We start from the raw sequence: 26,690 nt of genomic DNA, 5'->3' as shown, positions 1-26,690 counted from the left end.
CCCCCACCCACACCATACTTCCTTTCATTTGTATGTTGAGGTGTTGGTAGGGGTGTGTTAGGGTCTCCGTTTAATACTCTGCTGTTGACAGTTGTGCAGTAGACAGTTTACCAAGAGTTTGGGGTACATGCACTTATTCCCAGAGGTAAGTTTGCAGGGACCTGAGCTGAGTCCCCTGTTCCTAAGCCAAGGGTGGGGTCCTGGGAGAAAGCCCAGGCTCACCTGGGGGTTTCCGGGACATTCAGCTGCGTGAACATGGTTGTGTGGGTGCAGTGTGCATAAGTCCTGAATGGGGACTGGCCAACGTGGAATTAGGGGGCCCAGCTCCCACAGAACCTAACGGTTTAATCGAGTGACTGGACAGATGCAGAAATTGAGCCGCATCTGCAAGCCCCTGGGAGCTGAGGGTGGGGAGGTGCGTGAGGAGGGGGGTCACATCAGGCCCTGGGCCAGAGGAGGTAGATTGAAGCAACCAGGGGTGCTTGGGTCCATCCCGGGTCCCTCCCAGCCCCTGCTGTGCCGCCCCAGGCCTCCCACTCCCCCTCGCTGTGTCCTCCTGCCTCTAGCAGGACAACCCTGTCCGTAGAGCAGTGACGGAAACTTCCAGATCTTTTCATCCTAAGACTTTGCCCTGCCGACACCCACAAAGTGCAGGCGTTCAGGAGACTTTGCAGCCTCCCTGGGAGGAGTGAGGTTGGAGGGAGCTTGGGGGGGGATGGCCGGTGACAGTAGGGAGTGACAAGGGTGCAGCGTGACACCGTGGAGCCAGCCCGAATTGCCACCTGGGCCCCGAGGTGGACTCACAGACCAGCAGGACCAGTGTTTGGCCACGGGCAGTGAAGCCGTGCCCCTGGGTGCTGCAGTGTGGTCCACAGTGGCTGCTCGCTCAGTTGTGCATTGTGTGTCTATCCAGGTGCCTCTGGAATCTGTTCATCCCCATCCTCCCATTGTCCTTCCTGTCACTACCAGCACCCCATTAACTGGAGCCCAGAATGGGGCTCCCGCGTCCCCGGGTTTCCCCCCACCGAGTACATTTGTACTTGTCAGGAGAGGATTCTGATGGGAAGGAAGCCTTTTCCTTGCACTCAGCTTCCTGGTTCTGTTCTTAGAACTTCTCCCCACCGGTGACTTCTGAGAGCCAGGCCACGGGCCCTGGGTCACCTCCGGTGGCCGCTGCCGCTGGAATCCGGAAGCTGGAATCCGAGGGTGGGTGAGTCTCTAGGCTTGTTGACAGACACCATGTGCAAACACAGATGCAGCCCCCAACCCCCAGCAACTGGGGTGACAGACGCTTCCAGGAGAGTGTCCCCGCCCCGTCCCATTCTCCCCTAGCCTGTAGGGCTCACAGCCCTGGGAGGAGCTTCGGAATTAGGATGAGATTCTCGCTCCTGGACTGGCAGCCTTGCTGGTTGGTGTCCCCTAGGTTCTGTCCCCTTTTTACATTACAGAGCACTCGCCCCGCCTCTGCTGCCCGCGACACCCACCCTCCTTTCGTCCCTTCTTGTGACTTTACCTTGAATTTGTTTACAGCAGTTACCCATGGGATCCTTCCAGGACACAACTAGGGCAGCTTCATTTATGAAAAGGAGCATCTGGGGTCCCCCTTGCATCTTCTATTAGGATCTGGGAACAAACTTAGAGGGGGAATGGGGAGGAGAAGGAAGAGGTACAGAATCCACCTTGGATCTCGGTATTTAACCTTACCCCACCCCAGTCCCTCCAAAGGGTGGGGTCTCAGGAAGGCTGCACCCTGACCCTGACTCTTCCCTCCTGCCCATCAGGCCACACGGATGGGGTGACCAGACAGAGGCTGCCCTTGTCCTTCATCATTGCCTCGGGATGTGGCATTGGCCTTTGCTTCTGCTTTTTGCAAAGGCCTGGCTGGTGCCAGGAGGGTTTGCTGGCACATTTGAGGGCTGCTCAGAGCACACCACTGGGCTAGTGTTCTCCGTCCTGGCTCTTGCCCACCCCACGCAGCCAGCCAGGGTGTGACCAGGTGCCTGCTGAGCCGGCCAGTGTCAGCTGCGGCCTCCACAGTGGCTTTCTGTTCTGAGTACCAGGCGGGAGGGTCTCCTCGTCAGCAACCACCTCACGTCCCCACTAGATGGAGGGCCTGGCCTGTCGCCTTGGAGGCCCTGCCACCCCGAGGGAACCAGGAGACACGGCTTTCCTCAGGGACTGATCTCTGCTGAGTCCCCTTGTCACTGGTGTCGGGGAGTGTGACAGCTGCTGGCCACATGGGGCTGTTGGGGCCTCCAGATGTGGCTAGTGTGACTGAGGAAGTGAAAGTTTAATTAAATTTAAAAACTGATACCTGATTCAGTTATTTAGGAAAACTTTTTTAAGTGTGTTTGGAACATCTTGGGGTGTGTGAAGCTGCTTTTGCAGATGAGGTGTTTCCAGTGAGAATTTAGCATCCAAATTGAGATGGGCTTTGAGACCAGAGACCATAGTATGAAAAGAGAATGTAAAGTATCTCATTCATGATTTTATGTTAATTATGTGGTGAAATAATATTTTGGATATATATTGTCTTAAGGCATTATTAGGATATTTTCATATAAATACACCTTTTTAAAAAATCTTTTTTTAAGACGGTTACTAGAACATTTGAAGTTAATTTGTGTCTCGCGCTGTATTTCTCTGACCTTGCTGCTTCTATCTTGAAGACTGCTTTTGCTGAAAATGTGATTGGTAGTCCTTGGAGGGGGTGGGGAGCTGGTTAATGTCTCAGGAGTGCTTTGGGCCCCAGGATTCGATCTTGGGAGACCCACAGTGTGTTTTGAAAGGAACAAATAAAAGATATCTTCTGTTCATAAAGCATTACTTCTTGATTGCACAAATGACCTATTTCTTGTGGGAAAATTAGTACTGATTAGACAAAGTTAAACATGCTGCTTTGGAAGGGGAGTATGTGGGTGTTCTAGCAATATTTCCGAGCAATGCTCCCAGCAGTCTTCTGCTGAGCTCATCGTTAGCATAGAAATACCACTTTTGCGTCATTTCAGAGTCCTTTAAGACGCTTTCATGTTCTGTATCTCTTAGAAACGTAAGCACCCCGATAATAGTGCTAGCACTCCAGACTCCTGGACGGTGGCAGGGTGAAACCAGCCAAGACTCCAAAAGGGACTATAGCTGGTTGGACAGTGATAACAAGTAAATCCTCCAGAAGTTGGGCTGCACACTTGAGTTTACCGTTGGGGCAGAGCAGGGACTCCGTGCCAGAATGGGCTAATCCGGCCTGGAGTCCTTCCTTTTGCTGGATGAGCAAGCTGGAAAGTGGATTTTGCTGATTTTACTGTTGATGTGTGTTTTGCCCCAGGGTGGGACTGTGGAATCCTTTGGGGTGAGTGCATTCAATGAAGAGACCGTGTGTGTGTGTGTGTGTGTCTGTCTTTCAAGCCCTGAAGGCGGGCTGAGGCTGCTACACGGTTCACACTTCTGTCCAGCACAGGTATTTACAACTAAGACGTGTTCGAGAAAACATGAGGATCTCTGATGTGGTGACCTGTGACCCCATCATTGAGTGGGGGAGGGGCCCGGTGTGTTTGGGTCCACATCCACTCCCCCCAAGTTCTGGTGTGGACAGGAGCCATAGAAACAGTGAGGGGGAGATAAAATCACTTTATATGTTTTTTGAAGGTGTTGGCCTCTTCAGGCATGCCTGCCAAGGCTCTCACTCTAATCTGATGATTTGGACATCATTCTGGGGTGTTCAGCTGGACCCTGTGGGGTTAGGGAATTGTGTGATTGTCCCTCTTGTCTCCATCAGTGCTAGCTGGCAGTATACAGAATACGGAGACCCTCGTGTTGTGCAATAGAGTGACTCTGGAAAAAAAGCTGTCTCACTGGAAACATTTTTAAAAAGGCCTAAGAGGAGCTTTGTTGGTGAAGTTTCTGTAGTGACCACTTTTGTAAGACCAAGAATACCTAAGAAACCTATCCCCTTACTGGTCTTCTGTAAAATTAGACTTTTCTAATTTGTGAAAAACCAGGTTCATCTGGGCGGGGGAGGCAGACCTGCCCTGAGAAGTGCTTTGGGCAACATGAGCGGTGGGTCGGAGCCGGCACACTCCCAGGGGGAGCTTGTTAAAGACCCCAGACACGGGGCCATGACTGATGGCTGGTGCCTGGGCCTCCTTTCAAAGCCCCTTGGTGTGAGGGCCAGAAGGCGGCTCATTTCCGCGCGCTGCCTCTAACGGTGCAGATTAGCTGTGATTTATCCTCTCTCCCAGGGAAGCCAGTGTCGTAAAGGAGAGAAGTCTCCTCATTTACAGCTTATACCAAAGGCCTGCTGAATGCTAGGATCCTGAATCATCAGGTCGTGGGGACTCAGAAGCATCTCTGTAATCTTTACTCTGAACTTTTTTTTAATTGCATGAGCAGACCATAAAATAAAAATAAAGACATCTCTTAAAAAGAAGCTTACACCTAATCCTCTATCCTAGCATGCAGTAGATCTTTTTCCCGAGGTCTCTGTACATATGCAAGCATGACTTTTATTTGTTCATGAGCAAGACTGAAGTATAATTAACTTTGACTTTTCACGTTTATTTGTATTGTAAATATTCCTTCCTATTCTATAGGATCCTTCATAGTTACCGTTCAACGGCTGCACGTTTCGTCCAGTGACTTGATAAACTGTAATTTTCTTAATCATTCTTTACTTTTGTTTCCTGTTCTTAACGGTATCTTTTCCCCTTTGTTTCTGTAGGAAGTTCTCCAGCAGCTGATCGTAATGAATTTGCCCAATGTTTTGATGATTGGCAAAGACCCGCTGTCTGGTGAGTGGAAGCTGCCCCCTGCGGTGCCCGGGCAGTGCCATCGGCTCTGAGCAGCTGCTGGAGACAGAGCTCTGGCTGCCGGCTCAGAGCCACCACAGTGACAACACGTGATCATTTTGGTGCGATTTTAAAGGGTGGTTTATTACTCTGAGGCATTAAGCCAAGAGCACGTTTTCCCCCCCTTAAGAATGAGCCCTCCCAACCCCTCATATGCAAGTGTGGAGGCAGGCAAGGCCACTGCTTTGTCAGGCTTAGGCGCCTGAGTCGTAGGCCAGACTTGCTGGGGGTCTCTCCTTAGTAAATGTGGAAGCCACACCGTCATGGTATTGTGGTATCTATTGGCAAGAAAGTTAAGAACCTTTTGAGCGAACGAATGTCCCTTCCGCTGGATTGTACTACACTTTGATTCACACTGTGGTGTATCTCTCCGGCATGTCCTGTTTTGTATCTGTTTTCATACCTCCCACGGGTCTATGGAGCCCGAGAGGGCAAGGTTTCTAAGTCCCAGGCTTGGACACTCGGTGTGCCTTTGAAAGACTGAATGAAATGTCCTCCATTGCAGAAAATCAGAGCTTAATTCATACCTGCCCAGCTAACTCACCGGGAGAGTTAAACAGGCTGATGGATTTCTTCCCTGCCACAGTTGTGTGCCTTGACCTGCACCCATGGCTCATGGACATCAGCTCGCCGGCCCCAGGGACAGTGCACTAGCTGGCTGGGACCCGTTCCAGCGGACACTTGGCTAGCATAGGTCTTTGGCCTCCTAGAAACAGGTGAGGGTCCAGGAATGCAGGAAGGACCCCACACAGTAGAGGCTTCTACAGAAGGAACCGAAGCTTTCCTCTGCAGCATCTCCTCTCACCCTGCTCCCACTGGAGTCTGCCTGTATGACATTAGCTCCTGCCTGTATGACATTAGCTAAAGTTGCTCCTGCCTGTATGACATTAGCTAAAGTTGCCTGCAGACTGAAGGAAGAGTACACCGAGTGACCAGCCCAGGACACTTCTTGTAGAGAAGTTGTGTTTTAGCGCCGTGGCCCTCGGCTGCAGCAGCATCTGGGGGCACCAGGTCAGGGGCAGCTGAGCATCAGATCACTTTGCTCCTGGCGAGTGTCCTCCTGGGCCTCAGCTGGGTGGTGCGTATGCCTTTTCTCCACATGACCTCCCATAGTCTTTAGCACAGCTGGCCATGAGCACTCACAGCCTTGCATGATGGCTTTGCAGAAGCCACCCAGGCCCACCTGGTGGCTCCTGGCAGCGAACGCCCTTACCCACTGGGTGTGTCGGTAACCGGGGCCGTTGGTTCACTTTGCCCCTGGCTCTGCCTTTGGGCTGTTCGTCTTTTGGTTTGATTTCCTGGTTCCCCCACATAGAGGATGCCAGCCACAGCCCCGGGCCCCAGGGACAGTCGGCGCTCTCGTATTTCTGTAGTAACATCAGGAAAGTGGGGGTCTCCTTCGCCGAGCAGAACTGTCCTGACATATTTGGGGGCCGGTCTTACAAGGGAAGAGAGATGCCTGTGGGAGGCTGGCCGTGCAAACTTCATTCTGCTCTTCCGCCTGCTCTGGAGGCGGCCACGTAAGGCGAAGAGGCGGGCGGGGGAGCAGGAAAGAAGGATGCTCCCTCCTTGAGCCCTTGGTGAGCCTGCCATGTGCTGGGCGTCGTGTATGTATTAAAACGTGGAAATCAAAGTGTGCTTCCGGGGTGTGGCTGTGCCATCCCGTTTATAGGTGAGAAGATGCAGGCCCGTAGAGTTTAAGTGATGAGCCCTTGGTCACTCAGCCTGTAAGCAGACCCCGGAGTCTGAACTCCCCATCCATAGCACACACGGACATGTGAAGTTGGGCCAGTGTCCAGCCGTTTTGACCTACAAAACTGGCAGTGGCAGATGGCTCAATCTAACATGAAACTCCTCCCACTCCCCCACCCCGCCCCCCATCACCCTGGCGTGCTGTGTAGCTCACCCGCTTCCTCTGGGTGCCCCTTCTTTTCCCTGTCAGTGTCCTCTCTTCCTGCGGCTGGCGGGAAGCCTGTCTCCTGGAAGCCCCTTCACCAGGTTCCTCCTCACCCTGGAACTCTGGCCCCAGCCTCCCCCTCGGCAGAGTCTCTGTTCCAGCCTCTGAACCACAGGGGCCAAGAGGTTGTCCACATGTAGAGACAACACAGGCCCCCACTTCAGGTCCAGTGCTGAACAGAAACATCCAGGTGAGGTGGACGCTGACTTTTTCTTGAGACGGCTTTATTGAGGTATAGTTTGCATCCCATAAAATTCACCTGTTCTGAGTATACTGTGGGGTGACTCTCTGTCATAATCGTGTAGAGTCGTGTGACCTTTGCCATAGTTCAGGTATAGAACATTGTGGGGAAGCTGCTTTCCAACTGACAGGTGCGTGGATTGTCTCCAGCACAGAAAAGAATCCGTACATGTCACTCAAAAGGTTGTGTCCCCAGCTCTCAAGGAGAGGTTGGAAAGAGACCTCGAGCATGGGCCTCGTGACAAGCCCGGAGGGCCCCCAGGCAGGGTCTTTGCGGGCCGCGCACAGAGACCGGTTCTGGCTCATCACAGCGCTGGCGGCCTGGCCGGGAGCTGGGAGCTGGGCACACGCTTGGGTAGGTTTTGACGGGAGTCCCAGGGGGCCTCCGGGAAGAGGGAAGGTTGGCAAGAAGATGCAGGGGCCTATTTATGGAATGGTGTTGTCTGTTTTCAATTAAAAAAAAAATAGATGAGTGAAGCATTTGGGGTTTGTTTTTGCATAAAGCACAAAGTTGCTTTCTGTTTTGGGTGGTGGCCTGGAAGTGGGTTTGGAAGGTGAGCGGAGCGCTGTCTTTTTACTCCTCCTCGCACGTCGTAGGAAGATGCCTGTGCTCCCTTCGGCTCACGTTGACACTGTACCGTTACTTATAACACATCACAGGTTGGGGTTGTTGTTACTGTTTTTTTGGCAAACGCGTCTCAGTGGAGCCAGGGGCCGCGGGCGGGACAGAACCCAACAGAGCATCCGGTCCCAGTGACACCCATCCTGAGACGCCAAACCTTTGTCCCCTTGCTCTGACCCCAACAAGGGAGGTGTCATGACTTCTGTTATGAGATTTTTTTCTGTGTGTCTGACCTGCTGTGCCTGCGCCCGTCAGACAAAAGGATGTTCTCTTTTTTCTGCCTTGGGTGGGATTCGAGAACTGCTCAGTAACTGCGAGAAAGAACTTCTCTCTCTCTCTTTCTTTTCTTTTCTTTCTCTTCTTTCTTTCTTTTCTTTTATTTTTTTCCTTCCTTCCTTCCTTCCTTCCTTCCTTCCTTCCTTCCTTCCTTCCTTCCTTTCTCTCTCTTCCTTCCTTCCTTCCTTCCTTCCTTCCTTCCTTCCTTCCTTCCTTCCTTCCTTTTGAGCGAGTGCAAGCCAGGGAGAGGGGCAGAGAGAGAAAGAGGGAGGGAGAGAGACAATGAATCATAAGCAGGCTCCATGCTCATGATTGGAGCCAAAACCCAAGAGTTGGACGCTCAACCAATAGCCACCCAGTTGCCCCAAAGAACTTCATATACTTTAAACTGTTGTTAAAATTTCTCTGCAGTGGGGCACCTGGGTGGCTCCATCAGTTAAGTGTCCGACTCTTGATTTCGGCTCAGGTCGTGATCTCATGGTTCAGTTGATGAGTTTGAGCCCCACATTGGGCTCTGCAGTGGTAGTGCAGAGCCTGCTTGGGATTCTCTCTCTCCTTCTCTATCTCCCTCTCCGCCCCCACTTAATGTTCTCACTCCCTCTCTCAAAATAAACAAACTTAAAAAAAAATCTCTCTGCAGTACCTGCCCCTCTGGCCCCAAATCCTCATTCTCTCTTCTTTAGCTTGAATTGCCACTCTGGATTTTCTCTTTAATGGCACGATGTTGTGCAGCTGTCTGTCACCTGGGTGCCAGTCCCTTGGGAAGTGTCTGTCCAGTACCTCATTACTGTGGACCCCACTTGTCGGAGCCCAGCTGGGGTCTCGCAGGACTCTGCTCTGAGCCCCTTGCTCACGTTTACATGATGGCTGTGAGCAGGAAAGCCTTGCCCTGGTGGCTCCCACCTTGTTCTGGTGGCTCCCAGGGCTGGGTGTTGTAGGGTGTCCCTTTGTTTTGTTTCTAGTTGGCTAAATCCTGACCTCTGTCACCCACACTTGTTTGTCAGGCAGGTACCTCGGCTGTGCCTTCACAGCACCTGAGTTCTTCTCTCCTCTTGCCACATGGCCTCCCTGATCTCCCACCCGGCTGCGTGCCAGAATGGCTTTGTGACACCTGCCTGGCTCTGTCCTTGCCCCTGGTAGTCTGTCCTAAGCACAGCCCCTGGTCCTCTTAGATACACACCAGTCAGGTTGTGTTACTTTCTTGCCCCTTCCCTCCTGGCGCTAGGGTCTGTGCAACGGCTGTTCCCACTGCCTGGCACGCTTTTCCCAGACACAAGTCTTTGCTCAAGTGCCCCTCCCGACCCCCTGTGTCCCCAGGCCAGTCCCCTCATCCTGCTCTGCCTCCCCCTTTCCCAGTATTTATCACCCTCCAGTATCATTTATTTTTTCATCTCTGTTGCGTTGCTTACCCACCCCCACCCCCAGGACGTAATTTCTCATGAGGACAGGAATCTTTGGGTTTTTTCTTCTTCTTGCCGGCATCTATCCCAAGTGTCCACAGCAGTACCTGGCCCATAGTAGGTGCTCAGTAAAGAAAGCCTGCCTGCCGGAGACCTACCTTTATCTCCTCCTGTCCCCACTTCCCTTCCTTCAAGCAAGTGCGGCTGACAAGTGTTAAGCATATGCTCTCACAGATGCAAACGGTCAGATGTCAGTGGTCGGGGTCAAGTGGAAGTCCATCTTTGCCCAACACCATGTGTGTGTGGCTCCGCGAGACTGGAGATGATGCGCTGGAAACTGCCCTCACCCCACCAGATTGCCAGCTGTGCATCCATTAGGGACATTTACATGGTTTCTCAGAGTCTGTTCTGGAAGAAGTCATGACAACCAAGAGGTGATGCTGTCTGCTTTATCTGTTAAACGAGGGAAGGTTTTTGGTCACACCTGGACCAGCTCCCTGGTCCCCTCAAGCTCTGCTTTCTCAGCAGCCAGGCCTGTCACCGGGCCACACACAAAAAAGACTAGATTCGTCTGACAGGAAGCCAAGGTGGTAGCAAATTAATTTCTCCAATGAATCATTCAGCAGTCATGCTGGAAGAGAGCATTGTTTGTCTTCCAAGGTTTGTATCCAAGTGCAGTAGTGGTTTTTTGACTTGTAAATGGCTGATCCCACCTAAGACGCTTAGACTGGAAGGAAGGGAGCCATGTTAAGTTGGGAAACCCAGCTCAGAGAGGAGAGGGAACTCCTTCAGAAGCATATGGCTTGATGGCCCCGTAGGTAAGAGACGCATTTGTCACTGTTTAAGTTCTGCAGGTGGATATATACGTGGGTCATCGGGGAGTGGCCACCGTCATCCTTCAGCCTGGTGCTGCGTGGATTTTAAACACAAGGCAAGATACCTGGGTCCATGGAGTGGCTGTCCCCATATCCTACAGAGTGCTGTCTGTGAATACAGCTGGAACACTTGAGGATAGCCTTGGGGATTCCATTAATTGCTATTCAGTGGGCTGGCCATTGGTCTTCTGTTTTCTCCCTGTTCTGGTGCTCACTGAAGGGCTTCTAGTGACCGAGAAAGCACCTTGATGAGTGGGAGCATTCTGTGCCTACAGGTGCCGTAGCTTCCTCTCAGCTCATGCAGGCCTCCGTTCTGACGGAGGAAACCAAAGGGCCAATTTCTGCCCCTCCCCCGCCCCCATAGAAGACTAGAATGGCCCTGCACCCTTGCTTTTTTGAGTAGGCTACCCCTCGGCCAGAGGCCCACAGAGAAGTTGAGCCTGACCCTCTCCTCCAGCTTTCATTGTCAGATGCCCACCACGCTGGGTCCAGGGCCCCTGGAAACAAGGAGGCTGTTTTTGCTCAAGAAGCCCCCAGTCCGTGTTGGGGGAAGGAGGATAGGAAGACCATGTTGGTAACTGCTAGATCTTTTCCAGGGTGAGAAGTGACATACGTGTGCTTTCCATAAAATGCAGAGCAGATGATGAGTTCTGCCAGGCAGGCCAGGAAGACCTCTTGGAGGAGGCTGTGTGTGGCAGAGCAGCAGAGGAAAGGTGTCCTGGGAGGGAGAAGCTCACAGGAGTGGAACTGTGTTGCGAATCCCATGAGGGGCATCTGTCCTCGGGACATTAGGAGGAAGTCTCTGTCACAGCGGAAGTTTACTTTTCAAAGGCCGGAGGGAAACTCCTGGGATCAATATTTAACCCTCGCAGTGTTTGCTTGCTCTCCTGTCAAGGGCATCCCCAAAGTGCTTTTCAGACCCCGTGGAAGCCTTGCCTCCTAGTCCACACGGCACAGCTCTGCCTTCTGCAGACTAGCAGGGAGCCTGTGTGGGCTGTGTGCCTGTGGCTTGCTCCCTGCGCCCCGGCAGCCCGGGAAGGGGGCCCAGAGCTAGGTTTGTTAGGAACAGTCTTCTTGCCCCAGTGAGTGTTCTCTTAAAGATCTCGAGGGCTGGCTTCCCTCCCCCGCCATCTCCCTGCGGTTCTGCCCTCCCTAGTGCCGCCGCTTGCCGGGTGATCTGGTGGCAAGCGTCCACCATTGGGGGTTAAAGGGAGATTTCTGGTGTTATTTCTCTTAACCTTATTTTTTTTTTTCATTTCTCCCTCACTGTAATTTTGTTCTTGTGTGCACATATTTTTATTTTTGTATTTACGAAAACCTCAGGTTCTTTATTATTTTTTTATGTTTGTTTATTTTGAGAGCGTGAGGGAGGGAGGGGCGGAGAGAGAGAGGGAGAGAGAATTCCAAGAAGGCTCTGCCCTGTCAGCACAAAGCCCAACATGGGGCTCGATCCCACGAACTGTGAGATCATGATCTGAGCCGAAATCAAGAGTCGGACGCTTAACCGACTGAGCCACCCGGGGGCCCCAAACCTCAGGTTGTTTAGACAAAGAGGGAAGAAGTAAGTGAGCAAAGGAGAACCAACCTTGTAGCCATTTGGATCCTGTTGACGCTCCGCGTTCTGTCCTGGAGGGAGCAGGCTCAGAAAAGCATCCAAGTGCGGTTGCAAATGGCGAGGCTACGGCCTGCTGCTTTGCTCCTGTGCTGCTTGCTGGGTCCGGAAAGGAGTCTTTTGGTCCATCTAGAACGCGGGGGTTGCTGGACACTTGAGCTGAAAGCCAGCACTTTGCTTTTCCAGGAACGTGAAAAGCTTGGTTAACACGAGGCACAGGCGGGTGTTAGAGCGCAGCCAAATGCCGGCCTTGGGAACAGCCCTGGGATCTGCCTGGATACCAGCCTTTGTTGAGTAAACTTCTTAGCGATGGTCTGTACACAGAGACGGCTCCCTGGCTGTGGTAACCACGCCATGGCTTCCAGCAGCACTGTTCCCTGTGGCCGTGGCTGTCCGAGGAGGAGGGACGAGATGTTGTTTGTGAAAGGTTCTTTATGGTCACTGATAGTAGTTGGGCTTTGAGTTTTCTGCCTGGTGGTGGGGAGGAACCCTTCCCTTCCTCGCATCATCTCCTGCCTGTGGCACCCTCTCGCCTGCAACCAGTGCAGATGCTGGGTCTCAAGCGGAGTTCTTGTGGTCAGATTCTGCTTTTCTTCTTCTTTTTTTTTAATGTTTGTTTACTTTGAGAGAGAGAGTGTGAGCAGGGGAGGGACAGAGAGAGAGGGAGACACAGAATCGGAAGCAGGCTCCAGGCTCCGAGCTGTCAGCACAGAACCCGATGCGGGGCTCGAACTCACAAACCGTGAGATCATGACCTGAGCCAAAGTCGGACGCTTAACTGACTGAGCCACCCAGGCGCCTCTGCATTTTGCTTTTCTGATCTGTAATTGTTCGGTGCTAGGGAGAATTAGCTTTCCCCTGCTGTGGCCTGGGGAGGGGGGGAGGGGGGACAGGCAGGGAGTCCTTTCTGTCGGGCATGCTGTCTGAGGGGCTTGGGGTGGCTGTTTCAAAGTGTTATCCCCAATCTGGGAGCAGCTGCCTCTGTTGCTGGGCAGACGCCTCTTGTTGCCCACACCCGGCGATGCTGGGGGATCCGGGGGTCGGTGGCAGGCTGGATTGGGGGTGCACTGATGCTGGGATCAGGGGGCCGCTGGTCGGCGGAGGGGTGGGGGTGCGTGGGAGGCCCCTGCACCGTTTGCACTGACATGCGACTTGGTGCCTGCCAAAGCCCACCTGTGATAACCATTTATTCAGTAACTGAATAAACAGATAGTGGAGTGCCTGGTTATGTTCCTGCCTGGTGGGTGCCCCGTTTGGTAATGTTCTGGGTGTAAAAAAGCTAGGTGCGGGCTTCCTAGGAGTCACCCTTCAGCCAGTGAGGTATTATGTGGAGATGCCTGCTTCAGACCATATGCACCGAGACAGGTATGTGGGGGATGTCCTCATGTGCCCACCCACCAGGAACTCCCCATCCATTCTGTTCCTCGGCAGTGCCTGCGGAAGGTGACCCTGGACTGTTCAAATGATAATAAACCACTGGTTTTGATGCAAGCCGGGTCCTCCGGAGGGCCCACAGAGCTGTGCTCTTGTGAGTGAGTCTCAGGATGTCATTAGACGTTGAAGAGACATACACATGGGTCACGTTCAGCACAGCATTACTTTCAAATCAGTGAGACAGCCCTATAATCATCCTTAGGAAATAATGGTTTTTTAAATAAGAAAGCACGGAGGGGTGCCTGGGTTGCTCACTCGGTTGAGCATCTGACTTGATTTTGGCTCAGGTCATGATCTCAGGGTCATGAGATCAAGCCTCACATTGGGCTGAGCATTGGCCGTGGAGCCTGCTTAAGATTCTCCCTCCCTCTGTCTCTCTCCCCAGCCTCCCTCTGCCCCTCTTCCCTGCTCGGGCACTCTCACTTTTTCAAAAAAAACTTTTCGTTAAACAAGAAACCAGGGGGAAACACAGTTAGTGATTGACTCTAACACACAGCAGAGGAGAGCGGTATAGAGAATTATTAAGAACAAATAGGTACATACGAATGCATAGTCTGCATCCCAGCAGGGAAGGAAACTGAAATTGTTCTCTATGTTCTACCCAGGGACTCAGTGTTAACTGTTAATGTCACTCGCTCAATCAGCAGGCACTGGTTAAATGCCTGCACTGTGGCATTTGGGTCAGATAGAGTTCTGTTCTGAAAGGAGCTGTAACCCTCAGTAATGACCGTTTCAGGGGGCAAAGGGACGATAGGGAGTTAGGGCAAAGCAGGTGGTGAACAGCCTAGGACCAAATCTTAGTTCTGTGACTCTGCTGGTCTGAACCTGTTCTTGTTTGTAAAGTGGAGATAATGCTGTCCTTTGGGGTTAAATCAGATGACTGTGTGTTTTACTGAAAGTGCAGTAATGGCCCATAGGCATGAAGGGCATGGGGTGGGGCGGGGACAGAATTTACCTGAAAGAGTCCATTTTCCAGGTGGTGAGGGTTAAACCCTCAGTCTGGCTGGCAGTTTGCTGATCCTGGGCCCCTGTGGTTGTGGAGAGCTGAGTGAGCAAGACTGAGGAGTCAGTGTCACTGCCTTTCTCTGACCCTGTCTTTGCAGGCAGTCACGGTGCCTTCTGACCTCAACAGAGCAGAGGGTGTGCAGGAGGGGCTCCGTCTTAGAGGGGACTGTTAGCATTCCTTTGCCTAAATCCCCACCTTCATACCTAAGTGACCATTTATCAATGACAAGGTTTATTTTCCATATCTAGAGACCAGGAAGTGGGAACATTCAGAGGGCTGCATCTTGGAGACTCAGACTGGACCCAAAAAGGACCCTAGAGATCACGTACCAGGCACGGAAGACAGGTTTTGTTTCATGTGTCAACTTCGGTTGATTGGCAGGTGCTCTTTTCAGAGGGATTCTGAGGCCTCTTTCCAGGCTGCTTAACAAGGTGTTGATATTGACGAGCCACATGTACCACAGACAGGAGATTAGAAAGGGGATTTTCCAGCCCTGATCTAGCTCTGCCTCCACATTTTAGAGGTTAATGTACTTTAATTATCAAACTACACTTCGAAGGGCACCTGGGTGGCTCAGTTGGTTAAGAGTCTGCCTCTTGATTTCGGCTCAGGCCATGATCGCATGGTTCGTGGGATCCAGCCCCATGTTGGGCTCTGTGCTGATAGTGCAGAGCCTGCTCAGATTCTCTCTCTCTCTCTCTCTCTCCCTCTCTCTCTACCTCCCCACCTCCCCTGCTCGCTCGCTCGCTTGCATGCTGTCTCAGAAATAAATGAACTTACTAAAAAAAAAAACCCGCTTCTATCTACCTACTGTCTATCTACTTCTATCTTTTGTCTACCCTCACACACATGCAATATCAGATAGTTTCCCTTCTGTTTTGGAAGCGGGTTGCTACAAACATCTAACTTTATATATAGCTTAGATCAGCATATGTTGATATATTCTATTTCTGCTAAGGCTGGTGTGAGTTTCTCTGTGTCAGGACTGTAGGAAGCAGGTAGTAAAGGAAGGTTTTTCTTAGATTCAGCCATTAGCTCAGGCTGTCATGGGATTCCCCCTGGTGTTGTGGGTAGACGCAGAGGGTGTCGGATGTTTTTGACCCCCCCCCCCCCGGTTGCCTGTGACTCACTCGGTAGAGAAATGAACATTGCTTCATACCCTGCCCCCATTTCTCACTCTGAAGACCCACCCGTAACCACAAAGCATTCATAATTTGACAGACGCCGTGTTCCCTTACCCCTGGGCCTCTGCACATGCTGATCCCTGTGCCTGAGCCCTGGTTCACCTGCATCCCACATCCCTCGTCATCCTTGGGTCTCAGCTCAGGGGTCATTTCCTCAGGAAGCCTTGCCTGATCCTTACTGCAAACTAGATGTCCTTCCTCTGGGTTTCCATAGCATTTATCAGCTTTTTAAAATTGCTGGCCCTGGTCTGAGCTCAGAGGACTGTGTTGATTCTGGTTCTGTTCTCAGCGAACCTCCACCCCTGGGGGTGCTTGGGAGGGAGTTGCCTGCAGGTGTATTTCTTCTTGGCCTGCTTAAGTATGTCACTGAGCCAGTCTTATTGGCAGGGACCCAGTACAGAGTCTTCGGGTATGTTTTGAAACTATTCAAAACCTACAATCTGGCAGATTTATGAAAATAGCAGTAGTTTGCCTTACTGTTGAAATCCTGAGAGAAATTGGGCATCAGCTTCCCAGGAGAAATGAGGGAACTTGTATTCTTCCATTTTTTATTTTCATATACTTTTTTAACTTCACAGGAATCTGGGTAGGGGTAAAAATCACAGGATGCATTTATTTATTTTTTAATTTTTCAGAATGGGTTTTGTTTTTGAGAGAGAGCATGAACAGGGGAGGGGGCAGAGAGAGAGGGAGACACGGAATCCAAAGCAGGCTCCAGGCTCCAAGCTGTCAGCACAGAGCCCGATGTGGGGCTTGAACCCACGAACTGTGAGATCATGACCTGAGCCAAAGTCAGATGCTCAACCGACTGAGCCACCCAGGCGCCCCAGGATGCATTTATTATAAGCAAATGTTTGTATTCACTTAGCCTGGTGAGAATGAGCACAGCAGTGGTTCATTTGAATGAGGGCAGGGGTGATTTTCCTGGTACCTTGTTCATTACCAAAAAGTTTATTTTAAATACTTTTTTTCCACGAGAATTTTTCTGAAACTCTGTCCCTTTAAAACCTTTCCCCCCTACTCTGTTCTAAGACTTAGCAAAACAGGAATTGCATACTTTTCTAATAGGTGTGAGTGAGTGAATGAACGAATGAATGAATGACTCATAGTTGTCAAGGTGTGTAAGTGCTGGGTGCTGAGGGAACAGAACTCTTTGTTGTTTGAATAGCCACAGAATGTAGTTTTGAGGCCTTGGCGTGTGTGTACGTAGGGTTTCTGGTCTTTTCCTTGCAGTCACTGGCTTGTGCTCCTGCTACTGGCAGTGGGCGTGTTCAGTGCTTGTTCCCACGTTTAGTTTGCTCATCTGTTGCGAGCCAGGAAGATGGATCATCGGGGCTGTTTAAATTATTCTAGTGTATGATATAATGAGGGCCTTTGGGGCCTTCGCTGTGAAGACAGTATGTAAAGATTCTCCGTGTGAACTCTGACTTCTGTCTGGGCTAACAGAAGACCTTGCGAATGCTTTCCTCCTGTGTGTCCCTGCCGGTTATACGCCGGGCTCATGGCCCATGACAGGTGGTGAATCACTGGCAATGGCTGGGAGGGGTCTGTACCTGTTCTATCCACCAAAGGTGTATGAGGGCCACTGACTGGGTGTCTGGGGACAGAGGTGAGGGTGGTCACCTGGGCTGGATGCAGCACTGTGGCCAGGGAAAGATTTTGGTGAGACTGATGGTAGGCTTTTAATATTCAGGTGGGCATTTCCTTGTAATCGACACTAAAATTGTGATTGATCATCAGTTCAGCTTTAACAGAGAAGTGAGTCATTGTGGCCATCTATTTATTTATGTCTATGGATTAGACTCTTGGGACAAGTAAAAGGCCTCCAGTAAAAAAAAAAAAAAAATGTATGAAAGTCTGAAAATGTTCCCATTTCAAACACTGATGAAGTTGTGCACCTTACTAGCAAAGAGAAGGGCCTTAGCCCAGTACATTGATGTACAGTGCCATCAAAGCTAAGTGTGTTAAGGCTGTGGAATCTGAGTGCTTGGAAGGGTCCCTGTGGTCCAGCTCGCCAGCCCCTCCTGCCCACCTTCAGGCTGGAAGGTAGGAAGGGGTGTTCGGTTTTGACTGAACGAATGTCCAGCCCCCCACATCTGAGACTCCACCACGATGTCAGGGAAAAGCTATTTTGAGACACTTTTCCGTTGAGAAATATTAGGACAAGATCGCATGTCACTCCACACCCACCTTACACCCAGGGACCTGGAATGAACCACACTAGTTCCTGGGACCCAGGTTTGGTTTGTTTATCCTAGCAGGTGTTGGGGATACCTGGGGCCATTTTTGCACAGGGTGAGCTCATGCTGGTAAGTCTGTCAAGAAAACCAGGCTATATGTGGCATGTCCCTTTTCCCCCAAACAGAAGAGGATATAATGAGAAAGGGAGAATCCTGTAGAATTTTTCAGCTGATGGAGGGCACCTGTTGGGATGAGCACTGGGTGTTGTATGGAAACCAGTTTGACAATAAATTTCATAAAAAAATGAGATCGAGCCCCGCGTCAGGCTCCATACTGACAGCATCATACCTGCTTGGGATTCTCTCCCTCTCTCCCTCCCCCCCCCCCAATAAACTTTAAACAAAAGTTTTTTTTTTAATGAAAGATGTAAGTATGTGAATAAAGAATTAGCCACTAAGATGTTCTCTATCACATTATTTAGATTAGAGTATCAAAAACTTGAACCTCTCCAAGAAGATTGGTTGAATAAGTTTGTGGTCTTTGTACAAAGTAAAGATGAGACCATCAAAAATGCCGCATGTATGTTAGGGATTTGCTTTAGAGTATTCTAGTCAAATGTGTGTGTGTGGGGGGGGGAACCGAACCGATGCATAAACAGTCCATAATGTGAAGCCAGGCTGTGAGTGTGGCGGTTTGTTTCTCTGGCTCCTGGACGTTCTTTGCATGGTGGAAAAGTAAAGTTGCGTACGGCCGTGTTTTGGAGGACTCCGTATTTCCCGTGGGGATTACTCTCTCCCATTGTACTTTGCTTCCCACACACTGAAAAGAGCTGCTGGTTCTGAAGTTCCTTCGTTATCATGAGAGGATATTTATGCTATCTGAATGGAAAAGGGCCACAAATAGTCATATATGGGATTCTCATTTGGTTCAAAACAAATAAACCCATACATAGAAAACAGATGGACTGTGCACACCTACATGGATATCGCTGGGTTGAAAGAGTACTTTTTCTCTAGCTTTCTAGCTTGATCCCCTCCACCCCCGCCTCCCCTACAGCACATGCAGATCAGTGGTGAAATTTTATGAACAGTTGAGCTTAGTTACATTTATCTTGCTCTTTTGGTTTAGGGAAGAGCATGGAAGAAATAAAGAAGGTGCTGCTGCTGGTGCTGGGCTGTGCCGTCCAGGTAGGGATCCGGGCATGCAGTGAGGAGGGCCTGCTCTTAGCCATCTTGTGTTTGGAGTTGTGCGGATCAAACGCCCCCTGAATTGAGGTGGGAGTGAAACCATTGGTTGCCTGAGAGACAGTGGCCACCATCTTGGATGGCACTGATTTCTCACACAGAGCACCCTGTGCAAGAGAGCAGGTGGGGATCCCACGGACCAAGACGCCATGAGTAGACTGCCCTGTATGGGAACATCTAGAACAAGATTAGTAGACTGCAGCCTGGGGGCCAAATTGACCTGCCACCTGTTTTTGTAAATGAAGTTTTATGGGAACACGGCCATGCTGATTCCTTTACATATTATCTGTGGGGCGTGGCCCACTGGGTCTGAGAATTTTTTTTTTTTTTTTTTTTAAACCATCTGGCCTTTTACCAATGAAGTTTGCCAGCCCCTGGCCTAGACCAGGTGTTCTTGTTCTTTACCGGTTTAGGAAGCATCTGGAGAGATTGTCCAAAGTGCACATTTCAGGGGCTCCTGGGTGGCTCAGTGGGTTAAGCATTTGACTCTTGATCTCAGCTCAGGTCTTGATCTCAGGGTTCTGAGTCCAAACCCCACGTTGGACATGAAACCTACTTAAAATAATACAGTGCAGATTTCAGCGTTCTACCGCCAGTGTTTGCAGTCTGGGATGTGCTTTTTAAAAATCTGCTATAGGTCTGATCTAGGTAGTCAGAGCAACTTCTAGAGAAACCTCAGTGTAAGGGCTGGTAAGGGGACAAGAGCATTCTGGGGTATAAAGGAGAAAGCCAGGGCTTGGGTGGATAGTTTGTACTTCTGTAGCATGGTGGCCCCAGGTTGCCCTCACAGAATCCTTCCATTAACACCTGTAACCCTCCACAGTGTGAGAGGAAAGAGGAATTTATTGAAAGAATCAAACAGCTGGACATTGAGACCCAAGCCGGGATCGTGGCCCATATACAGGAGGTAGGTGTGTGGCTTTGTGGGGTGTGGCTGTGGACCGCCGCTCCTGTGGTGGCCAGGAGATGGGCAGTCTCCACCGGTGAAAAGTTTGAAGAATATGTCACCCATCAATATTCTTGCTGATCTTAGGTTTCAGACACCACAGACAAATGTATTCTATTTGGAAAGGTAACCATCAGCGAGCTAAAATAAAATGGGGTAAAAATTAAAAAAATTTTTTTAAGCCCTCAATCAAGTCATCTTTTGCCTCCTCTTCTTGCCTAATATGGACTCAGACTATTTTTAAGAGCTGTCAAGTGATGTAGGCTCAGAATTTGATTTGCAGACCCTGAAAATGTATTCTGGCAAATGTCACCCTGTTTTGAATGGTTGATCTTTATAGAAAGAGATTCTCTGCTTCTGTCAGTAATATGGCAGAGAGACAAGCCGCCGCCACTTGGGAAGTTAAAAACCAGCAAGTCCCAGAGGGCTGTCTCCAGAGACCCAGCGTCCGGGATGGGGTCAGGAGGGCTCTGCACTGAGAGCAGCCTCTCTGCCATTGACCTTGGTGGGAGGGGGTTTCCCTGGAAAATGAGCCTGTAGAGAGAGGCAGGTGCTCACCTGAAAATTTTCTTCCCTGATCTCCACCCCACCCTTACACCACAATTCTTCAATTACCTCAGGACTTAAGGTTCAGCCTTCAGTGTAATTGGACAGCTGTATTAAATATAAAAGACATAACCAGGAGCTCGTAGGAGCAGGTATATAACTGACAGGGTCAGTGAAGGCAGAGCTCCCACTGCTGGCACCAGGGACAGGCTGCTCCTGGGCTCCCAGGCTTCCACAGCTGCCCAGGGCACTGTCGGGGCGTTGGGGGCATGAGTTCTGAGGTGGGATTTGAAGCAGGAGACAGATGCAGCTCTTGGCCGGTAGGGGGTCCATCAGGGAAAGTCAGTAGTGTCACAGATATTCTCAGCCATCTTTATCAGGGGCAGACCAGCTGTTAGCCTAAGAACCATTCTGCTTTTAATTTGAAAATTGTATTTATCCGGGGACTGGGTCCTTGAGGCCAGCAGTGTTTATTTGTTTGTTTGTTGCCACTGACCACCTTTCCTGCTCAGACAGCAGAATATCAGAGAAAGAGAAGGTCAAATGTGGCCAAAAAGGAGTCTTGCATGCATGTCATTTGGTGGCTGGCTATGGGGACTGGGCTTCACAATTAGTTGGGTGCTGCTTGAACGTTCAGTGTCCAGACCCCACAAGAGGCCTGCTGAGTCAGAACTAGGGGATGAGGGTTAGGGTTAGGGTGACTGATGTGCACTGGGGTTGAGCCCCTGCTCCCCTTTTCTCCTCTGTGGGCAGACCTAGCACCCATCCAGCCTGTGCTCCCAGTTCTGAGAGTTTAAGGTACCCTGTACCATGGGATAAGGTTCTCCTGATTGCTCAGGATCAGCTGAATCTTAGCTTTTCCTTTGTCAGGAGGGGAGAGGTAAGAAAGGCCTTTTGAGAAACTAAAGGGCCCTGTCTTTTGTTTTGTTCAACATCTTCTGTTTCTGTTTACTGCTCTGAAAAATTTAAGAACTTCTTTTGGTGCGCCTCACTGAGCGGCTAGCTCGGGCTTCTTTCTGTTTTCCCTTGTTGAGGCCTAAGTACGCGAATACTTCACTTCCCAAACTGAGCTGATATATCAGGTGCTCCAAATAGATCACCTGCCCCCTCGGTAGGTCTGGGGCTGGAGGGTGGTGAGAAGGTCAGACTGTCACGATCCATGGAGAGGCTGCTGTGTGCGGACATCGCTGTGGGTCTCCGCTCACACCTGGCGGAAAGGGAAAAACCAGATGATTTTACGTGAGGAATGAGATTCGGGCTTACTGAAAATTGTTTTAGATTATGAAATATCTTCCCCCGAAATAAGATTGTTATGTGCCCCACATTCTGACATAAGACTTTTATGTAACATTTGCCGTATTCACATTGGATTTGAAGTAGTAACACAGGGTCCCCCTCCTGAGGGACCCTCCCAGCCCCTGAGGCTTCCCTTTCTTGAGTTGTAAATTGACAGCTTACAACAACCGTATCTGAGGACTGTTTAGGGGAATACTGTATTGTAGGAGAGCTTTCTGGCATTAAAGAATCCAGGTGCTTGGCCCGCCTGGGTGGTTCAGTCGGTTAAGCTAAGCGTCTGACTTCGGCCCAGGTCATGATCTCACGGTTCCTGAGTTTGAGCCCCATGTTGGCCTCTGTGCTGACAGCTTGGAGCCTAGAGCCTGCTTCGGATTCTGTGTCTCCCTCTCTCTCTGCCTCTCCCCCGCTCATCCTCTGTCTCTGTCTCTGTCTCTCTCAAAAATAAACATTAAAAAAAAAAATCTAAGACTCCAGGTGTTATCTGAGCCGGTGTTGAAAGCAGGAGTGTTTTGCACCAGAGCTTGGTTGAAGGGGGTTTGCACTTACTCATGCGGCCCCCTTGGTGCAGTAGATGTGTCAGTGACGGGTTGATAATGTCAGTGGGACGTGTCAGCCACGACCCCGCCACCCGGCCTAGCGCGGGGAGGCGGATGCTCCCTGCCGGCCTCTGCAGCGCCTGCCTGTGTGCCCACAGGTGACCCACAACCAGGAGAACGTGTTTGACCTGCAGTGGCTGGAACTCCCGGACGTGGCCCCGGAGGAGCTGGAGGCCCTCTCAAGGAACATGGTGTTTCACCTCAGGAGGCTCATAGATGAGCGTGACGAGTGCACGGAGGTGCGTGGCCGCACACACCTGCGGGAGGAGAAGTCCGTAGAAACGCCGAGCTCGGGGCCCTGCCCCCATTCACGCACTCCTTGTCCCACCGAATATTCCAGCCCTTCCTACAAACTCGAGCCACCTCCCTCGTGGTTTCTCCCCCACACCCGGCCTCTGCTCTTGCTTTCTCCTTGTCTGTCGATGGTCGGGCCAGGGCGCGGGGCGCGCTGGTGCGACTGCTCTCCCCCCACCCCCCCCCCTTGCCCTGCTGCAGCTGATTGTGGACCTGACGCAGGAGCGGGACTACCTGCAGGCGCAGCACCCGCCCAGCCCGCTCAGGTCCTCCAGCGCCGAGTCCACCCCCAGCCCCACCAGCAGCCTCTCCAGCGAGGACAAGCAGCACCTGGCCGTGGAGCTGGCGGACACCAAGGCCAGGCTGCGCCGTGTGAGACAGGAGCTGTGAGTCCTGCAGGGGCCCCCGGGCTGGGCTGGCTTTCTGCTTTCAGGTGGTCTGTCGTGTGGTGCGGCCAACCGGAGCCTTCCGACCCGGGCCCCAGAGCCCGCTGCCCCAGGCTCGCTCGCTGTTTGAATGTGGACTAGTCCCCTCCCTGTCCGGGCCTGCACGGGGAGGGGTTCTACCAGATCTTTAGGGCTCCAACCGGCCCGGGTTACAGATGGTCTGCAGATAGCCTCTTGTCCACACTTGTCCAGTTTGGGGCAGGACTGATCACCTACTGGCATGTTTTCTTGGCTAGAGGGAGGATGCAACCCCACCCCACCCCCAGGCCGCCACCCCACCACCCCACCCTGCCACCCCGTGAACCTGTTGTCGCCTCTTTTCCTGCAGCAGGAGAATGTCCCTGTGCCCCGTCTGGGGAGCTGCCCTCCTCCCCCTCACAGCCTGCCTGCCTGGCAGTGGGGAGTGCACCTGTGGCGGGAGCCTCCTTACCTCTCCCCCTGCCCCGCACCCTCACAGGGAAACCCAGTGTCTGGTGGGTGGAGTTTGAGAGCAGGCTTTGAAAAGTTAAAAGCAGAAGAGAATGCAAGTCAGGAACATTTTTGTAAGCCCCGTACGCACACTGCCCTCCACCCTCCCAGAAGCCGCCGTCCCGCTCCCTGCTGTGGTCTCATGAGGTGGGGGGCTGCTCGGGGTGCTGGCTGAGGACGCTCCTCAGCTCCGTTCCTCCACATCGCCCCCAGGGAGGAGAAGACCGAGCAGCTTGTGGACACCAGGCATGAGGTGGACCAGCTGGTGCTAGAGCTTCAGAAGGCCAAGCAGGAGGTGAGCGGGAGGGCCTGTGCGTGTGTCCTGGAGGGGGTGGTAGTGGCCGAGACTCTGCAGTGACTGTGGCCCAGAGGCTCAGGAAACCAGCATCAGGAGCTTCCGGCAGAGGCCTCTGTTTCTGTCCGCTCAGAGCGACGCTGCCTGACAGCCAGCTGTCCTGAGAACTGCTGTGGGGGGACTACCCTGTGTCTTCGTGACAGCCTGTGGGGGACCCCACGCAGGGGCCTGCACGCCAACCTGCCGGGCCCCCCGGACCCGACTTCTCCTGGGATGTCCCGGAAAGGCTGCACTGCAGGGACTTGGGCCCCTCTCCCCTCCCCGGAGGGGGGGCCCTAAGCTGGCTTCCCCTGCCTTTTCCCACCCCCCAGAACATCCAGCTGGCGGCTGACGCCCGGTCTGCCCGTGCCTATCGCGACGAGCTGGACTCCCTGAGGGAGAAGGCGAACCGCGTGGAGAGGCTGGAGATGGAGCTCGTGCGCTGCAGGGAGAAGCTGCACGACGTGGACTTCTACAAGGCGCGCATGGAGGTGAGCCCGCCTTCCAGAACACGCCCGCGCCGGCCGGGAAAGGGAGCTGTGAGATCTCCACGGCGAGGCTTTCCCTGCACCTCAGCCTGTCTGTGGGCCCAGGAGGCTCCCTCCCTCAGCTCCTTGCCCACCTAGAGGTGTCACATGGGTGAGGGCGGGGTGGGAACGTGGTTCTGTAATGAAGAGCTCAGACTCCTCTTAGGATTTTTCCTTTTCCTGCTTCCTGCCACAGTGATGACCTTCAATTCGTGGATTTTTATTAATTTTTTCCTACTTCTTGCAGTTTCTGTGGCTAACTCTTACAGGGAATTAGTTTCTTCGTCCATAAAATGGAAATAATCATACCACTTCATGAGTTTTTCCAGATGAAAGACAAAAAATACCTGTCACTCGGGCAAGTCCCATAGGAAGTCCTCAGTCGTGGAGCCCACGCTGATCCCCAGGTTCTGGGAGGATGCAGGGGAGGGCGTCAGGGCTAACGGGGGACTGGAAACCGAGACCCAAGTGGGGTTACCGGTGCTTCAACTGCTCGCCCTGACTGCCTCATGTCAGCCACGGGTTCCAGGACCCACTTTCCCAAGGATTTGGGGACTTTGCCCCTATCAACAATCCCAAGGTGGGGTCTGGAGGTAGTTTTAATGAGATGGTGAAATCAGGATGTCAGCCTGTACCTACCGGTCTTGTTTGGTAAGAAAGATTTCCAGTTGCCATTCAGGAGGCTTTTGAGGGTACCAAACATGGGTCTGGGGGGCATGGTATCCTTCTCCCAGCCATGCTGCTGGCAGGCCAGCTTGGGGAAGGCTGTTTGGCTGAACACCCGGACGCGCTCTGCTGCTACAGGCAGGCCCTGCCCACAGGCCATGGGAGGTGGTGGGGAAGGCTGTGGTGCCGGGCCCATTTGTAACCCGAGAAGTGTCTGTTCCCCGAGGAATGTGATGCCCTACCTCCTGCAGAGAAGGCACCTTTGGTACTGTGGCTTTGGGGTGCAAGAGGTGGGGGGTGGGAGACCACCTCTGGCTTTGTCCTGGAAATGGTCCACTGGCCCCGCTGAATTTGAAAGGCATAAATCCCCAGCACAGACAGGTTCTGGGACACGGGCATATACCGGGGCCTTTTATCACTTACTAGAAATGCCACAGTTGAGAGAATTGGGGGGGTCCTGCACGTTTCCCCAGAGTGCTGCCCCAGCAGCCCCTTCTAAACAGTGCAGGCCTTCCGCAGCCCCCAGATGGGATCACAGGCAGAGTGTGGCTCCCACACCTCACCCCAGTTCTGTCCCATGGAGCAGGTGGGCATCGGGATCCAGTCTCTGTCTCTGTGTGCACCCCTGGCCCTGTCCAGGCAGCCTCACACGGTCATCCAGACACGGTGACTTAGGGCCTGTGTGGTACCAAGGCCTGCACCAGCAGCTAGGGATCTAAACCCAAGATGATGCATGCCCTGCATTCACAGAGCTTCCCGACTTTTAGGGTTTCTCCCAGGACCCCCCTTTTCTCAGACTTCTCAAATTTTCAAATTTCATGCCTCTGTGTAGTAACAGCAACATTTTTCATATTGATTAATTGCATAGTGAAAAGTTACTGGGAGCTTGGTAATGCCTTGAATTTTACGTTAATTTTTATTTACCACAAGAGAAATGGTATGTGTCTGCATGAGGTGTTTACTTTGGGGCAGGCAGGGACACGCATGGGTTTGCAGACCCTTTGCCGCCCATGCTGGCTGATGAATTGGGCGTGGTCCACGGAGTCCAGGCCACTATAGAGAGGATGAGTCTTGCTGTGCTGGGATGCCCCTGATGACAGGGTTCAGTGGGCAGGAGCACTTGGGCGCTCATCCTTAGATCTCAAGTAGTCACATCAGCCTTTCTCGCTGTCTGGAGGGGGCCAAAGACTCCAGCCATGGAAGGTGCATGGCATCCTCAGGAAGCGTTTTAGTGAGGGGCATGGCGTGGTTTGGATTTCAGAAAGCACATTTTGGGTTGCCAGGTGGGGAACAGACCAGAAGGGGCAACAGGATGCCATGGGCTGTGGAAGTCTGCCAGCTAGATGGGCCCACCTGGGACCCATACACCCTCTTTTCAGCCAGGATGGGCCCATCTCCAGCCTGGTGAGCTTCCTCCCTCTCCTGGCCACAAGGCTGCAAGCTGCTGAGCGTTACTTGAGCAACATCTGTGTGTTCTCATTCATTTCTCAAAGCAGCCCTGAGGACGAGCTAAGCTTGGGGAGGTTGGATGGACTGCCCAGGGTCCATTCTGCTGCAGCTTCCGTGACTCCCAGTGGCATGGGCCCCAGAACGGGGACTCTGCTTTGTTCGTGGGTATGTGCTCAGCATCTGGACCAGTGTCTGGCCCATGGGTGGTGGTGGATGAGCATTTGCTGAAACAATTGTATCCGGAGTTGTT

The 26,690-nt window shown here is 52.1% G+C and overlaps 1 protein-coding gene, 1 long non-coding RNA gene and 1 other non-coding gene across 6 annotated transcripts in view; 1 reads left to right on the top strand and 2 right to left on the bottom strand.

Moving 5' to 3' along the window:
- The window catches only part of CCDC88C (coiled-coil domain containing 88C), a 129,330-nt gene that overhangs the window by 47,883 nt on the left and 54,757 nt on the right, over positions 1-26,690 (top strand). For 3 of the 4 annotated variants that reach the window (XM_045451882.1, XM_045451881.1, XM_045451880.1), the window contains exons 4-10: positions 4,715-4,784; positions 18,757-18,815; positions 19,696-19,779; positions 22,355-22,495; positions 22,752-22,936; positions 23,678-23,759; positions 24,131-24,289. In XM_045451882.1, the coding sequence (XP_045307838.1) occupies positions 4,715-4,784; positions 18,757-18,815; positions 19,696-19,779; positions 22,355-22,495; positions 22,752-22,936; positions 23,678-23,759; positions 24,131-24,289 (780 nt within the window). Of the gene's footprint in view, positions 1-4,714; positions 4,785-12,092; positions 12,251-18,756; positions 18,816-19,695; positions 19,780-22,354; positions 22,496-22,751; positions 22,937-23,677; positions 23,760-24,130; positions 24,290-26,690 lie in introns of those variants that run through there. The other variant, XM_045451883.1, reaches the window with a different exon arrangement.
- LOC123584225 lies at positions 5,715-11,991 on the bottom strand. The gene is made up of 3 exons (XR_006705266.1): positions 11,797-11,991; positions 9,495-9,744; positions 5,715-7,481 (listed from the first exon to the last, which is right to left on the bottom strand). It is a non-coding gene; the product is annotated as an uncharacterized LOC123584225 (long non-coding RNA).
- TRNAQ-UUG lies at positions 16,186-16,270 on the bottom strand. Its single transcript has one exon. It is a non-coding gene; the product is annotated as a tRNA-Gln (tRNA).

Source organism: Leopardus geoffroyi, chromosome B3 (genome assembly GCF_018350155.1).
Source record: "Leopardus geoffroyi isolate Oge1 chromosome B3, O.geoffroyi_Oge1_pat1.0, whole genome shotgun sequence".
NCBI lineage: Eukaryota > Metazoa > Chordata > Mammalia > Carnivora > Felidae > Leopardus > Leopardus geoffroyi.
Note: the sequence above shows the minus strand (reverse complement) of the source record. Positions and strands in the feature narration are given on the sequence as shown.